At 37.8% G+C, this 16,748-nt stretch overlaps 1 protein-coding gene across 1 annotated transcript; it reads right to left on the reverse strand.

The window, feature by feature from the left end:
• Nucleotides 1–323: 323 nt before the first annotated feature.
• pxdc1b (PX domain containing 1b) lies at nt 324–13,260 on the reverse strand. The gene is made up of 5 exons (XM_067435205.1): nt 12,434–13,260; nt 4,529–4,620; nt 4,242–4,359; nt 2,714–2,825; nt 324–1,927 (listed from the first exon to the last, which is right to left on the reverse strand). The coding sequence occupies exons 1-5, from the start codon at nt 12,681–12,683 to the stop codon at nt 1,798–1,800; spliced, it is 702 nt and encodes a 233-aa protein (XP_067291306.1). The 5' UTR covers nt 12,684–13,260; the 3' UTR covers nt 324–1,797.
• Between the last annotated feature and the right edge of the window lie 3,488 nt (nt 13,261–16,748).

The raw sequence follows: 16,748 nt of genomic DNA on the forward strand, positions 1-16,748 counted from the left end.
TTAATATTATCTGACAGTTAATAAATACTATGATAAATGAACAGCAGTTGTAAACTTTAAATAAATAATACTAGGCTAGCTGAGGGCCTTCATGGAAAATAAGAGACAAAACACACCCTTCTATAGATGTGATTTGCTGAATGAATGCCAAATTGCTATGAAAATCTTTCTGTGAATAAAGTTGATTTAAAGAAGCAAGTTTGGTATTATAACCTGATGATTCTGAAGATGAAAACAACCTACTATACTAATGCAAGCTCTTCATTATTTACACAAAATCATTAGTGGCATGTTATTACTAAATTATTCACAAGTTTTGTAAATCTTTTCAAATATGCTTTATGAAATACCACCATTGGCAATACATGATGATGTGGTGCAGACCAGTCATTGACCCCAGTCAAAAATGCTAGCACATAAAATAATGTACAACATGAAACAATGTGAGTTTTCTTCTTTTCAATGCTTATAAAAAATAATTAAAACCACAATTAACAAAAATAACCTCTGTAATCCTTTGTGTATTATATGTAATTTGCTCTGTATTTGGTCTTGTCCATGCCTACATGCTATTCTTCTGCCCTTCTTTTTGTTTGTTTTTGTCCAACAAGACCTCAGTGAACTATCATATGCATTTAGATTTGAGAAAAGTTGTTATGTTATGGCTAGACATGATAGACATGATGTATCAGAGGCTGTAATATCCATCATTAAGAATAAAACTATTTAACCAAGCATCAGATTCATTTTACAAAAAATATATAAATATAATCTTAAACACAACGTACACAAAGCACACTTGCAATAATTTCCTATTTGTACGCTTAAAAAGTTGGAGAAGATTATTAAAGCAACAAAAAAATTTGAACTTAACAAAGAGTAGAACTTTCTCACGGTTAGCAGGGAAACATGACTGTATTACAAAGTAGGGGTGTGTAAGTGTGTATATTTGTGTAAGTGTGTACTTGGAGCTGTGAGAAGTGTGTGCGCAAGTCTTTTGTGTTCAGGATAGAAGAAAGTTCAGCTACTGTCCATATTCGTTGAGTAGAAGAGAGGCCATAAGCTAATAAAATTCACTTCAGAAAAGAAAACATTTTTCTGTTTTTATACAGTACATTGGCTAATTTAATTGTGTAAACCCCAAAGTCTTTAACACTATAAGGCATAAATGGTTGTTAAGATTAATAAAGCAACATTATTTGTATAATATCAAAGGTTTCAGTTGTTAAAAGGGTTTTCATGTCCTTTTTGTTCTGTATTAGGCTATTTGAATCAGCATTTTATGTTCAAGTTCTTTTACAACCTTCCATTTTTATAAATCCTTATAATTTTCTTCTCCAAGAGCATCTTCAGATTATCCACTAAAGCCAAAGACTGATTCTCTTAGTGCAGACTCTTTTTGGAGAAGAAGAAAAAACATTTCTGGGCATTGGGCCTTGAAAAAGATGAATCATTGGTACACTGCATCATGTGCAACAGGAATAGCAACTTATTTTTTTCCTTATGTCAGTTCCTGTTATATTTTCTTGTCTACGGCATAACTCGAAATTAAATATTGAGGCACGTTGGTGAATACAGTATCATTGCAGGCTCATGCCACCAAATCTGATGGACAGATTCTGTGTCTAGTGGTGATCTTTTCATTCAGACTCTTCCTGTGGCATAAGCACAATCCGTATTAGCCTTTAAACTGCAGCACTTCCCATTACTTGGCAAAATGTATATACAGGCTATGTGCATTGTAGAGATGGGGTTCAGTGCCCCCCACAAATGTCCACCCATGCAGAATTGGCTACATCACTCCAAGATGTCTGTTTCGAAGGGAACCAGGTGGTAGTAGGACAGGTTAGTGACATAAGCTTCAGGATCATCATCACTCAATTCTTGATCCACAGGATCCAGAGATTCTCTCCCGTCCTCATCATACCTGCATTTTCAGAGATTATTAAACAATCAAATTAAATTAATTTACAAAAAAATTATTTACTTTAACAACAATTATTTAAATATATGAAATAATGGGAAAATAACTCCTTAAGAAACAATATAAATCCAAAACGAAGCTGCCTGTCCTGAAGCATGGCAGCTAGTTTGAGCTGGTTTTTGCTGGCCCTTAGTTGGTCATGAGCTTGTTTAAGCTGGTCCTGAGTTGGAGCTTCTTAGAACATGCTTAGGACCAACGCATTGACCATCTTATGACCAGCCAAGGAACAGCTAAAACCAGCTGACATGCTTCAAAACATACCAAAAAAATACCCAGCATATGCGTTTTTTTCAACAGGATGCATAGACCATATTTAAGACATCATGGGCATAATTCTATAATAAAGGCTATTTTAATTTCAACTCTAACAAGACATCACATGCTGTATTAATCAGCAGTGTTCATGACGTAATGAGGAACTGTGTATATTATGTATAATTGTGGGGATAATGTCATCAGACATCTAATTGGGAGGGTCTTGAGTTTCATTCCAGAGCTTCCTTCTCACACCCAGGGAAGGAAGTATAACTTCCTGCGTGTGACAGACCACTATATGCACTCAAGGAAAACATTACTTCAAGCATGCTGTCAATGGCTGATGTAAAAATCAATTGCATGGATGTAATCAAGGGTCTAATATAACAAAGCTTTATCACTATACATTTCCGTTATATTTATATACCCAGAGATTTGGAGTGGGATGACACAAAGGGAATGTCATACACTTACGAATGCTGGGCTGAGTCTGTGGAGGAGGGTCTCTCTTTGTCCAGTGGAATGCTCTCATCAAACACAATGGTCTCAGTGTTCGCTAGGCAAAACCCATTAGACCTCATGATCTCTGTAGAGAAGTCAAGAATGGTCAGAAATAAAATGATCTCTGAAAATGTGTCTAATTTCTTTTCATTATAAATAACATAATAATAATAAGCAAGACTCTTACAGTATGTAAATCTTCATATATAGATTTATTAATAAATACATATGACAAATAAAATCTGAGTTATATCAAAAAAGCCCTGGCTCATCCAAACACCATGGCAGAGAATTGTTGCCTCGTTTATGAAGTCCATAAAAGTGCATCTATCCATCATATAACTGATCCACACTGCTCTAGGGGAGGGGGGTATATTAACCTTCTGCCATTAGCCTTCTGAAGTGAAGTGGTGTTTTATAGAATAAAAATATCTATATTTAAAACTATAGACTAAAATAACTACCTTTTGGTGGATTGCTGTACGCATCGTTTAACGGCAAAGAGTAACCCTTGACCGTTGAACCCTTGATGCATGCTTATTGACACATACAGAAGTACAGAGGATAGGGCAAAACAAAACACTGGTCATGAACTAGAGTCTAAAAATATTTTTTTTAAAGAGAAATGGCAGAGGATTTTGATATAAGAGAAGTGGAGCTTGAATTTGTTGCCCAGCACTATCTGTGAGAGGCGTCAAAGCTTGTGATTCTTCTATACATCGCGTCAGGGGTTACTCTTTTCCTGCAAGTGGAATTATGTACACCTTTCCACTGGAACTTAGTTATTTTAATCTATAAAATCTGGATATTAAAAAGGAAATGTATGTAAGGTTGTGGCCAAAGCTGGTACTGCAATCACTATCCCCTCTCCCCCCTCCCCCCTGACTCGAGGTTGCCAGATTGGCTGAAGGATCAGCAAGAACGTTTGGAGCTGCAGCTGTGGTATCTAGAGCAGAGCTGGCAACCCGGATGCCGAAACACTACTGACTTCGTGATTGGTAGATAGGTGGAGGGTGGAGCTTCAGGCCAAAACACAACATGTCAACATCAACATCAGTTGAGGGCTGCAACAAAAACTTTTAAATGACAATATCCCAGCCAGACTACTCTTGTCAGTGATATAAGTATTTAAAATTAACATGATTTATTAATGTCTGACATATCAGGGCCATTTTATGATTAATTGAAGTATTTCTTACATACAGTTTATTTAAATATGAATATTTTTCTTCAGAAGGACTTTATTAACCTCCAGGAGCTGTGTGGAGCAGTTATGTGATGGATAGATGCACTTTTATGTACTTCATAAATGAGGCAACAATTAATTTCCGTTATAATGCTTGGATTAGCCAGGACTTTTTAAATAGAACTCCGATTTTATTCCTTGGAAAGAAGAATGTCATAAACACCTTGAATGACTTGAGGGTGAGTAAATCATGGGCTAATTTTCATTTTTGGGTGAAATAAAACTTTAGCAAGAATTTTAACATTAAAAGCCTACCTGAAATCTTAACTGGACTTTGAAAGCATGGCTGAATCTTGTGGACATTGTCATTCCTCAGGACCTGGTCTAGCGGTGAGCGTTCAAAGAATGTTAAGACAACCTCTGACCTAGAGAACTGAGAAAAACATCCTTTTAGCATGATCTTATGATAAGATCGTATTAAGTAATTCAGGAAGATGTTAAGGAAATGAAGTAAGATAACAATACATGCTTCTTGTTTGCTGACTTTAATAATACACAAGCCCTTTTTTCCTTATACTGGTGTCATCAGTAAGCTCTCTCACCTTCCAGGGCATGTTAATGGCATTTTTCAACAGTCGTTCCACTTCATTTAGCTTTGTCTCAATGTCTCTTGCTTCTTTAATCTTCACAAGCCCTGTGAGAGCACAAACATATATCAGCATATCTACCTTTAAGACTCTTTTACATCAGATCAGTATTTTGCCTCTCAGCTCAAGATTTTTTATGTGCAGTCCTTTAAGATGTGGCTCAATGACTAATTCACTAACAGGCCAATAACTATATTAAATATCCATTTACAAGCATACAAATGATTGAGCAGTCTAGACAAGGTTGTGGTGATCTGGAAGTATGTGTTCTGAAGCTTTTTAGTCAACACCACAGAGAAAATCCTGTCTGGTTTAATAAAAGGTTTATTTAAATGTGAGCAAGTCTGATAAAGGTTCTGACCTTTGTATTAACAATACTCAAGCCATTATGTCCATTCAAGGCAATATTTACAAAAATGAAGACATTCCTTCTAGGTGACATAATTGAACATTCAAGAGAGGATGTGCCAGATTATGGAATATATATATATATATATATATATATATATATATATATATATATATATATATATATATATATATATATATATATATATATATATATATATATATATATATATATATATATATATATATAGGAAACAATGATGAATGCTCTAATAGTTTAATCATCCAGACCAACCCAGAGCTGTAATTATGATGATGGCGATGACAACAACAACAACCACAATCTCTAGTCACATACAGAGCTTTTACACAACAGCATCTATTCAGGCTGTGAAAGACTCCACAAATATCCACACTGATGTAATGACTATTCATTACTAACGTCTCACACTGATGAGATCAGCCCTGGGGGCAGTATAGAGGTTTTAGGTCAATAAATCATCTTTGGCTCATAATGACGCTACCAGCCCTAGTTGAGTTATCATGTGTCTTTTTAAATCTCCCATGTTTGCCTTTATCATACATCTGAAAGAAAATGTTTTACAGGCAACAAATCAGAGGATTTGGCTTTGCTGACAGATAAAACCTATATGGAATAATTTCACCTGTGTTCATTTTTCAAACTTGACATATTTAAGCACATCAGAAATACAAATTAAGAAAATATTCACTGAAAGGAATTAAATAGCAAAAAGCACAAGATCACTCTACATACACAGTACACAGTACACAGTACTCCACAGTACACTGTACTGATAAAAAATAAAAAATAAATAAATAAATCGGACCTTAAAATGTTAATGTGGACAGAAAACTGAACTCAGCTGATGTTACAGTAAATAGAGCTTTTTACACTTACAGAGGTGTTTTTGATAACACTTCAGCACATTAGTCAAGACAGATAGCAAACTAGACAGCAAAACAACATTCATGTTGCAGTAAATCGTCTATATTTAGGAAAATATGGGAAGACATTGCTCTTTCCCTAACAGGACGCCAGCTAAAATTTGACTTAATCCAGCTGCACTGTTTGTCAGAACAGATATCCATTCTCTTCCGGTGTTCTTCCTGTCAGGATTTTCTGTGGAAGTGTCCATTTCCTGTGGGCTAAGGATTTAAATCTATATGTGGGGTAACAATTGCCACGTTTTTGTTTTAAAAAACACTCTCGAGCTCTCTACCTTCAACATTCTCCCTATGGGGAAAGGGCACATATCCATTTCCCTGTTGCCATAATTTGGTTTGAACTGTTTCCATATGGGAAAAGTTCTAACAAAAGAAGAGCCATGTGTTAACACACACCAGTACATTGATATTCTCCCCTAACAAGCATTCACATCATAATTTAGATAAACATTATTCAGTACCTAATACTGTTGCAAACACTCAGCATGATGTGGCTTGAATAAACATGATATGTTTATTCAAGTGTGCAATTGGTATACTTCTTTTAAAATAAAAATAAGAAAGTTCAGTATACTTTGTATGTACCTTTTAGAAATTACCAGCATTTCACAATAATTAACAGTATTATTTTACAGTAACTAGTTGTAATTAAGTTTCCCTGTATTATCCCAATTAATACCTGTAAAAACTACAGTATCTTTGGATTTTACAGCATTTAACTCTTATTTTACAGTAAAATATTGTAATCTAAAACTTGCTGTTATATCACAACAAGGTCTGTAATATCACAGCAACACAGTGAAATTTTTTTGGGGATTTCACAGCATTAAACAGTATTATTACAGTGAAATATTATATTGAAATATGCCCTGGGAAGTCACATGACATAACCGACCAGTTTTGAACTGAAGGTGCTGTCGTCGTATCCCTCTTCTATTCCAGGCTGAATGGAGAAGGTGAGCAGCACTTACACCCATGTTATTTTAATATAATAATAATATTTACTTTCAAATAAACGTTTATCACATGACAGTTCACATTTTGTTAGCAAGTGCCCAATTGAATTGATGAAAGTTCTCTCACAGCATCTGCTAATATGCTAATGTTAGTAATGACGAGAGTTTCGCTAACGTTCTAATTTTTCATGTCACTATCACCGTTTAGACAAATCTGGTGTTTGTAAAGTTTATAAAACCAATGATGGGGCAAACATTACTATTTATGCATGCACATTTGTGTAATTAGTCAAGGTTAGATTAGCAGGGCTAACCGTTAGCTGTTTAACTTTAATAACTTAGTGATTCAAACGGTCCATGAAACATTTTTTTTTCGGTATAAAATCGCTATCGGTATAAGTTCACTTGTAGCAGTAAATGAAAAGCGTATTTGTAAACTAGTTGTGTACTTAAAGTTTATACTGTTACACTTAAAGGAATTGTATGTAAGAAATGTATTTCAATTAATCATAAAATGACCCTGATATGTCACTAGACATAGAGAAATCATGTAAATTTCAAATACTTATTAAGTGATAATTACTTATCACTGACAGTAGTCCGCGCTACTACTGAAATTGACTACTGAAATTTCGCTTAAATTCAACAGTACTCCGGCAGGATATTGTCATTTAAAAGTTGTTGTTGCAGCCCTCAACTGATGTTGATGTTGACATGTTGTGTTTTGGCCTAAAGCTCCACCCTCCACCTATCGACCAATCACAAAGTAGATTGTTTAGTGTTTCTAAACAAGTAGTCAGTAGTGTTTCTGCAGCTGGGTTGCCAGCTCTGCTCTAGTTACCACAGCTGTAGCTACAAACATTCCTCCTGGATCCTGCAACCAATCTGGGGAGGGGAAGAGCTCTACAGTAATTTGAAAGTGACTGCAGTACCAGTTTTTGCCACAATCTTACATACACTTCCTTTAAATTATACACTAAATTCCTTTATATATTCCTTTATTCCTTTATACACTAAAAGTGAGCCAATTTAGTTCCAAGTAGTACTGAAACTTTCCACGTACAAGTATTCTTCCAGTACATTGATTTTAGAATACTTACTATATAATGTATCCTTAAAAATATATTTAAACTTTACTAAAGTATACTTAAGGGAAGTCTATGTAAGATTGTGGCTAAAACTGGTACTGCAATCACTATCCCCTCTCCCCCTCCACACTGACTCGAGGTTGCCAGATAAGCTGCAGGATCCATCAGGAACGTTTGTAGCTGCAGCTGTGGTAACTAGATTAACTTTTAATGAACTTGTTTATCTTTAGGGTAAATAAGCAGGTCACTTTGGCAGCATTGGGATTGTTGCACATTTTTGCAGGGAGTTATCTGGATGCCTGTTTGCATCAGTGGTCCAAACAGCAAAAGCAGGCTTTGATATAATCACAAATATAGAGTAAGATAAATTCAGCTACTATTCTAAAGGTTTTGGCTATGCTACTGAACTAATTTAATGAAATGGATATGTTGAATGTCAAATACAAAACTCTTTGGTCTCCACTTTCCAGGGTATAACTGGATAGCATTAAATGTAAATGTACACCATTATGCTTTTATTGTTTTTATTATTAATTTAATATTATTCTTATTTTACAAATATATTATTAAAAGACAGATGTTTGTTAGTATGTCTGATAACTGATATGCAGAACCAGTTTTTAGTTTATCTTCTGTTATTGATAATCTCCATATAACAAAAAAAGCCTATCATGTTTTTATATAATAACTAAAGAAGCAACAATAATATTACCAATAACATTAAATAAAATAAAAACTTTTTTTTCGAATGGAAAAAAAATAAATATAAAGGCTTTGAAAGGGTTTAATTGTTTATCCACCATGCATCACACACACACACACACACACACAACACGCACACACACACCTCACTGACAGTGGCCTGGTTGGGAGCAAAGTTCAGTAGATGTGGAACTCTAGTGAGGGCTGTCTATTTTATTCATTTTAAACATTGGATGAAATTATTTATCTTTTGATACTAGCGATGCTGCTTCATTAATACATCACCAAAGAAAGACAAACAATTATGATAACGATGTACAAGTCCGATGTTTAAGTGATTATAGTTTGGTAACTGTTACATGTATGGTCTGTTCTGGTTGTGTTTTTCTCCTTGTATTTCCCGTTTTGAGTTGTCACATGTTCCTTTGTTCTATTTCCAACCACTTTTCCGTTGTCATCATAGTTACCCTCATTAGTTTAGTCCCATTCAGCCCATTCATTCATTAAATGATGTTAAACTGACTTTAAAAAATGTATTACCTTGTATAATCTTGTATAACAAATAAAAATAAGTTTAATATTTCTTAACTTATTTTGATGAGTTAAAACAATGTAAAAACATATGTTGTCATATTTTATTGAACATATTTTTTTACAGTGTAGTTAATGTAGATTTACCGCTGTGGCTCAATGTTATATGGAAGAACTTCGAAGAAGCACGATAATTTAATAATTCAGTGTGGTGAACCGATAAACAGTCCACGTATAGTACGTCACTCTGTTTTATGTCGGATGGGATAGCCAAAATATCTCCAAACCACTGAAGTTGAGCAAACTAACTTGTCAACGATATGTGTGTCCTCCGAGCTGGTCGTGAGTCTGAATTTTCTTCACTCTCTCTCATTTTTCTCGCTCCACTTCACTCAGTCACTCAGTCACAGTCACTATGACTGTAAACAACACCGCGTGCAGCACCCAGAAGCCCGGTCTGCAATATGCATGTGCAGATTTATGCATAGCGTGTAAGCATCATATCGAGAATTTATCTAACTGTTGTTATCGTTTTATCGAGGAAAATGATATAGTGAAAATTATCGTTTTATCACCCAGCCCTAGATAGTAAGGCTATAGCTCACTGGAATAATTATATATTTTCACGAAAGTAATAAACAAAACAGTAATGCATTACATCAGAGTCCATTTCAAATGGCATGTTATTAGAATTGCTCATGTTTTTATTGCGGTCTCAAACCTGCTGAAAGTGCTATTTTTGTGTTTTATTGTGTACTGCTTCTGCAGCAAATTATCTCACCAAACATGTTATTTTCACCCAACACATTATTAAACACATTTCTTTTGTAAAATTATATGTATTTTTTGCCCATAAATTTCTATGAGTATACACAAAGCTTATTCAAGTGGTATCGCAATTACTTGTGGAGATAATTAATTCATACAAAGCAGTAAGTACATATATGACTTATAAAACATATTTGTTTTGCAGTTGCTAGATTGCAATGTTACCGCTCCTGTTCGAACTGCCCACCCCAAGCGGGACTCGAACCCTGGTTCAGCGGCATGAGAGTCAGACACTCTAACAAGGAGACTAAAGGCTCTAACTTCTAGTGTCAGTGTCTCTTGGGGTGAGAGGAGTGAGGTTTCCTCGCATAGGGACTACTAGCTGGCCTTTGTTACACATACACCAGTTGCAATGCGACGCCAGGCATGATGCAAGTGTTTTTTGCTAGTTTCAAAAGTAAAAAGCAAAAGTGCATTCTGACAAGCCATAAGTGCACCTGCACCAGGTGCTTCAGACCCTCAGTTATTTAAAATAGGGCCCTTTACTGACATTATGACAAAGAACGCTAAATGTCTCACTTGCGAAAATTATGCTTTTTCACTCAAAAACAAGCAGTGGAGCAATGGAATCAATGATAGACTGAAGTATCCATTAAGTGCTGGGTATTTTTTTCTGCTTCTGAAACATTATGCAAATTGAACATTAAGCATACAGGGATTATAATGGAATGGATAATGAAGACCAACACTAACACAAACAAAAAACATAAGCAGCATGTCAGACTCAAACTCTGGATCCAATTATATCTTGACCACAAAGGAAAAAATACAAAAAGGCAGTGAAAGAGGTGTGAAAATGGTCAATGTTCTGGAAGTGAGTAATTTCCTTCTTGTCTTGTATCCAGGGTGCCATTGATTTTGTTTTCAAAAGTGGTAAATGCTTATTTCTGTCTCAGGGATAAAGTTCAGGCATTGCAGCCACAATAGAAAAGCCCTCCTAACTGTTTGGGCAACCCGGCACATGGTTTCCAGGACTGACTGCTTCAGAGGCTAAAGAAAAAGACAAAATCTAATAACAATCCAAAACAAGATGACATGTGCTTGGCATTACGGAAACCTTGAATGGCATGCCAGCCACAAATTCCCCGAGCAGGGTGCCATGTGTCTATGCAATGTCACAATCACACTAACATGAAATCTCTGGTGAAAAGAGTACTGCAAGTCATTGGACTTGAAAGGCAGTGTTATTATAACTACATTATATTAAATAGTTTAATACTGCAAACTGAAGGTCTATCTTTAACGCAAAGAAAAACATGAACCATACCATTTTATACTGTTTCACAATGAGACAAGCATAACAGTCATCTTATCTTGCACAATTAAGCAATGTCAAAACTGATCACAAACTCCTAACAGTGAAGAAACAGTATGAGAGGACACTACTGAGGAAAGAATGCTGACCCAATTTTGATCAAACTAACTGCCTCACAGTTGCAGTGTGGACCAATCTGATGCAGGTTTCCACTGTAATTTAAAACTACTTTAACAATTTAATCTCAATATAGTGTGTATGGCCTGTCTTGGCATATGAAAAAGAAAAAAAAAGATATAAAAAGGCTGCTCTGTATTTAGAAAGCTAGTCACTGACTCATCTTTTTTCAGAAGCCAAAGATCCACGTGATAGATCTGGTTTGTGTGTCACTGTATCTAGTCCAGTGTGAATTATTAAGCAGAATACTTGAACCTTGTCCCCAAAAAAATAAACATGTTTGCTCCTGGGTGCCCTTTCAGAATGAAACCATCTGAATTTTGAAATTAGAATATGTTCTATATTCTATATTGAATGTTCTAAATTATGTTCTAAATTAATATCCTATATATTCTCGTCTAGAGTAGCCTATAGGATATAACATTTAATATGAAAAGAGAAAAACTGTTAAGTACAATACAGAAGAACAGTGTGGCGTGATATCAAGCGTAGTGGTAAAAGGCTACAGGAAACATGAATAGTTCAGAGGAAAAGGATAGCATAGAGTTGAATAAAGAAGAAATTAATAAAAAAATAATCTATTAGAATGACTCTTTCAAAATCAATTTGCAAACCGGTTTGACATATTCAAAGAAACTGATTTTTTTGGCAACACACATTCGTGAACTGGATATTGCTATGATTGATCCGCAATAGGTTTTGGCTGATTTTTTTATTTATTTATTTTTTTAGCTTTGCAATCGCAGTTGTAAATAAATGGTCTGAAGAAATATATAGGAGTAAAAGTGCTCTTTAAAGTGTAGTAAAGTAAAAGTAGCCTAGAAGTCAAAAAGAAAAGACATATTGCTACTAAAGTAGGCTAGCTATCTGCACTTCCTAAGTAGAGCTGAAAAATAGAATAGAATAGAATAGAATAGAATAGAATAGAATAGAATAGAATAGAATAGAATAGAATAGAATAAAGTTGGTCAAGAAAAACTGATGATCGCACGTAACACTTTGCACCCACCTACGATCAGAGGACACTTTGATAAATCTCGTCTGTCTTCAGGAAAACACTCCAGGAGTCTTTTTAAAAGTCTTCCCAAATCCGAAGAGCTTCTGTGTAGGTAAAGAATGTTTCTGTCCGACCATTCGGTCCTTATTTCAAAGAACTCCTCTTCCTCTCCTCTAATGATGAGCCTGCGGATTCCGTTAACCCAACAATCCTTTACGAACATGTTCACCAGGGATGTGCCTTCAAAAATCGCAGATGCCATCTTCAGTGCCCTCACTCCAACATTCTGTGTGTATTCTGCTCAACTTCAACCTCATTTAAATTCAAACTGACTAATGTGTGAGTTTGAGGGGAAAACCAACTGTAGGCTACAGGTTAATAAATTTGGCATCCAAAAGTCTTAAACGGAACTTGACGGTTTCGGTTCGTTTACGTCTTCGAACGTGGCAGAGGGATATGAGGAATAGCGCAACTAAATAAGTAGCATAGTTAAAATATTGTGCTAAACTTTTCTGTCGTCCTTTTTTTCGCTGCCAAGACGTCGCGCGTTTTATCAAAAATTACGCACAGCTATCCATCAAAAAGTTTAGGCGTTCTTTTTAATTAATGTCTGAAGCAACTTAATATAACGGATTGCGACAGTTGCCTTGTACGCATTCGTAACTGACCCTCTTTAATCCCCTTAGATGTTGTTAATCACAGATAAAGTCCAGAATCAATCAGCTGAGCAGAGTAGACGCCGAAAACAGGCCGAGAGTTTGAGACATAAAAATACAGCGTTTCCTTCTATTGGCAGACGTTGCGCCCAGACCCCTCCTTCCCTCTCATTCACTTCCACGCACAGAGCTTCGATGAATTCACATTTGAGAGAGAGAGAGAGAGAGAGAGAGAGAGAGAGAGAGAGAGAGAGAGAGAGAGAGAGAGAGAGAGAGAGAGAGAGAGAGAGAGAGAGAGAGAGAGAGAGAGAGAGAGACTTACTCACACCCAGAACGTCATTATGCGAGCATGACATGTGCTCTATATTTGGGAAGTCTTGTCATTAGTCTAGTAAAGTAATTTAAATATATAGCCTACTACATACTGCAGTTATATTATTGTTGTCACAAAGGGAAGTTGTCACAAGGAAAGTTTAGTCAAAAATCCGGTTAAAGTTATGTAAATGTAGGCTATGTTAAATTAAACTTTTTGATAGTAAAGGTAGAAATGTTCAGTAACTTTTCTGTTGTTGGCACACAACAATACAATGCACAGAATTCCACCATTACACTAATGCATACAATGTAGCCTATAAGAGATGAAATAACAATAAAATGACGACTGGATTAATTTGAAATAAATTAAAACAACTGTCACATTATCACAGCAGTTACACAAATTAATCTGATAAATGTCATTAATCTATAATTTCTGTAGGGAATTCCTACTCCTAGTGGGCTACTTCCTATTCATCTTTTAGTTTTGGCTGATTCTCTGAGAAAATGAACCTGCTCACCTGATCCAATTGCTTCTGATACATACACATATCATGGATAATCTCTACATTGCTATATTGTTGACAACGCACTTTTTTTTGGGGGGGGGGGGGGGGGGGAATGCTTAAAACATTCATTCGGCTGTCAATCTTTGGATAATGAACATTCACCAAAACAAGCTCTTTAAAATTTTAGGGATATTTTCATTTTTTTAGAGAAAGGTGAAGAGAAATACAGAGTTATTTTTCTTCATCTATATGGCCTATTTGGCATGAGAGCTCAGTAATGTGTGAGTGTGTTGAGTGCTTCCAGTAGGCTATAGCCTTTATGATCATATCCTCAGCCCGGTTTGAAACAAACCAAACAATCATAATTGCCTCATATAAAAGCTTCTAAAGTCAGCTGTAATTAATAGCTAACTTTAATCAAAGGCCGAAAGATCTATAGTTAAATGCTGGCTAAATAATAGCAAGTGATCCGCTGCTGTAGAAAATTCAGAATGTCCGACACGGAACTGTTCTCCAGGTCGCAACCACTCAACTCACACCACTTCACAAACACAGCGCATTTAGAAGCATATAGGCATTTTGTAAAGGGGGCTCGTGCCTTTGTAATTGTGTTCATAATATGGCGAGACAACGAATCCCCTATTACTGGCTCCTGCATAACGTCCACACATGGAGTTTCCACCATTCGGGGTTGGGGTGCCATATCAAGCCACCTGACTGCGACAGGAGGTCCCGTCTCAGCGGGATCATCCACGGAGGGGCTGCCAGTATTTCCATCAGATCGGGAAACCACGGTCTGTTCGGCCAAAATGGGGTGACCAGCAGCCCTGACGCTCTCTCCTCCTTGATTTTGTGCAGCACCTGCAGCAAAATTTTCAAGGGGGGAAACGCATATAGGCGGGTGTTCGGCCACTGCATCGTGAGTGCATCCCCGCCCAGGGGAGAGCGAGACAGAGAGAAAAATAGAGGGCAATGCGCGATCTGCCACCCCGAACCGTTCCCAGATCAGCCTCACTGTCCCGGGGTGCAGTCTCCATTCCCCTTGAGGGATCCCATCCCTCGACAACATATCCGCGCCACTGTTCAGGTAGTCCGGAACATGCGCCGCTCTGATGGAGAGCAGATGGCGATCGGCCCACAGCAAGAGGTGAACCGCCTGCTCGTACAGGGCTTTCGAGTGTACCCCACCTTGGGGGTTTATGTACGACACTACCAATGTGTTGTCAGTACGAATCAGCATGTGGTGCCCTTGGACTAGCGTGAGAAAACTTTGGAGAGCCAATAGGACCGCTCTCAATTCCAGGTGATTTATGTGACAAGTTTTCAATCAATCAATCAATCAACTTTATTTATATAGCGCTTTTACAATCACGATTGTGTCAAAGCAGCTTCACAGTGTCAAACAGGTTAATATTGCGACAAAATTAGATTTGGCTGTACAGTCGTACTGGAGAAAACAGTGATGTTATCAGCTTATTTTAATTTATCATATAGCGACAATGTTGGCAGATCAGTATTATAGTTTATAGAATTAAATAAGACCTAATTCATATATTTTATTTGTATAATAAGTTGAATAACTTTAATCATATTTTTAGTGTCCCCAACTGAGCAAGCCAAGCCAAAGGCGACAGTGGCAAGGAACCAAAACTCCATCGGGGCATGATGGAGAAAAATAAACCTTGGGAGAAACCAGACTCAGTCGGGGTGCCAGTTCTCCTCTGGCCTATTAACACACCGTGTAAGATTATTATTCTGGCAACCTTACAGGTCGGAAATCATATTAGATCGGATCATATTAGAAGTTTTCTCCGTCTCTGTCCAGAAGCCCGACTCTGGCACGCCGTCGCAATGGCCTCCCCAGCCCGTCGTCGACGCGTCCGTCGTGACCACTTTCCACTGCGTCACCGCTCCTAGCTGGACGGCGCGTAGGTACAGGTCCGAATTCCGCCACGGTCGAGCATTTGCGCGTGACCACAACGCGGGCACAGCCCATTTTCCACGCTCTTCTTGGTACTCCCTTTTTAGCCACAATTGAAGGGGCCACATGAAAAGCAGACCGTGGTGACAAACCATGGCGGACGCCGCCATCCGTCCCCAAAGCCTCTGATACTACTTCAGTGCCACGGAACGGCCCAGACTGAATGCATTGAGAGCAGACATTAGACCCAGGACGCGCTCTTGACCAAAGTGCGCTTTCATTGTGACCGAGTTCAGTTTCACCCCGAGATACGAGATCGATTGGCTGGGGAATAACACGCTCTTTTTCATGTTCACGCAGAGGCCCAAGCTCTCCAAGTGACGAAGCAGAACATTTTTGGGGCTGTTGAGCACATCCTTCAAACAGCATTCTCCTCCTCTCGGCCGTACTGTCAGGAACGAGGCTTCTGCTCCGACGGCGGAGCACCTCCGGAACAGCCACCACTCCTGAAGTTGTGCCTTGACTTCGGAGGCCTCTGCCAGGGGGTCTTGGTATGAGCAGAAGGTTCCGGGTCCACCGCCGATGAAGCGGAAGTAGAGGGGGCCCGCTTAGGTGGCCGGTTGGATGCGGATGATGATCTACTGCGGGCTGGGAGCTGCCCTGACGCTCGACGCGGGAGAAAGTGGCTCATCACTTTGGAACGCTTCTGCGCCTCGGAGAAGCGTTCTGCTATCGCCTCTACTGCATCCTGTCTTCTTAGTGGCTTTCAGTGCAAATTCCGTCGCTGCGCATAGATCTTTGAACGCGTCAGACTCCGCCTGGGGGAATCCCATTCCAGCCTGAGGTCGCTTACAGGCTTGGAGAGAATCCTGACAAGCTTGTCATAGATAGCGGCTTGGCCCTCAGCTTCGGAGTGTTCCTCGAGA

This window comes from Pseudorasbora parva, chromosome 24 (genome assembly GCF_024679245.1).
Source record: "Pseudorasbora parva isolate DD20220531a chromosome 24, ASM2467924v1, whole genome shotgun sequence".
NCBI classification, from domain to species: Eukaryota; Metazoa; Chordata; class Actinopteri; order Cypriniformes; family Gobionidae; genus Pseudorasbora; species Pseudorasbora parva.

Bases quoted from the DNA above. Each gene is read 5' to 3' on its own strand.
- pxdc1b (XM_067435205.1), bottom strand. From the start codon at position 12,683: ATGGCATCTGCGATTTTTGAAGGCACATCCCTGGTGAACATGTTCGTA. The intron at 4,360-4,528 runs GTGAGAGAGCTT...TGTTTTTCTCAG, and splicing joins CCATTAACATGCCCTGGAAG to TTCTCTAGGTCAGAGGTTGT. The intron at 2,826-4,241 runs GTAGGCTTTTAA...ACTTCTCTACAG, and splicing joins AAGTCCAGTTAAGATTTCAG to AGATCATGAGGTCTAATGGG.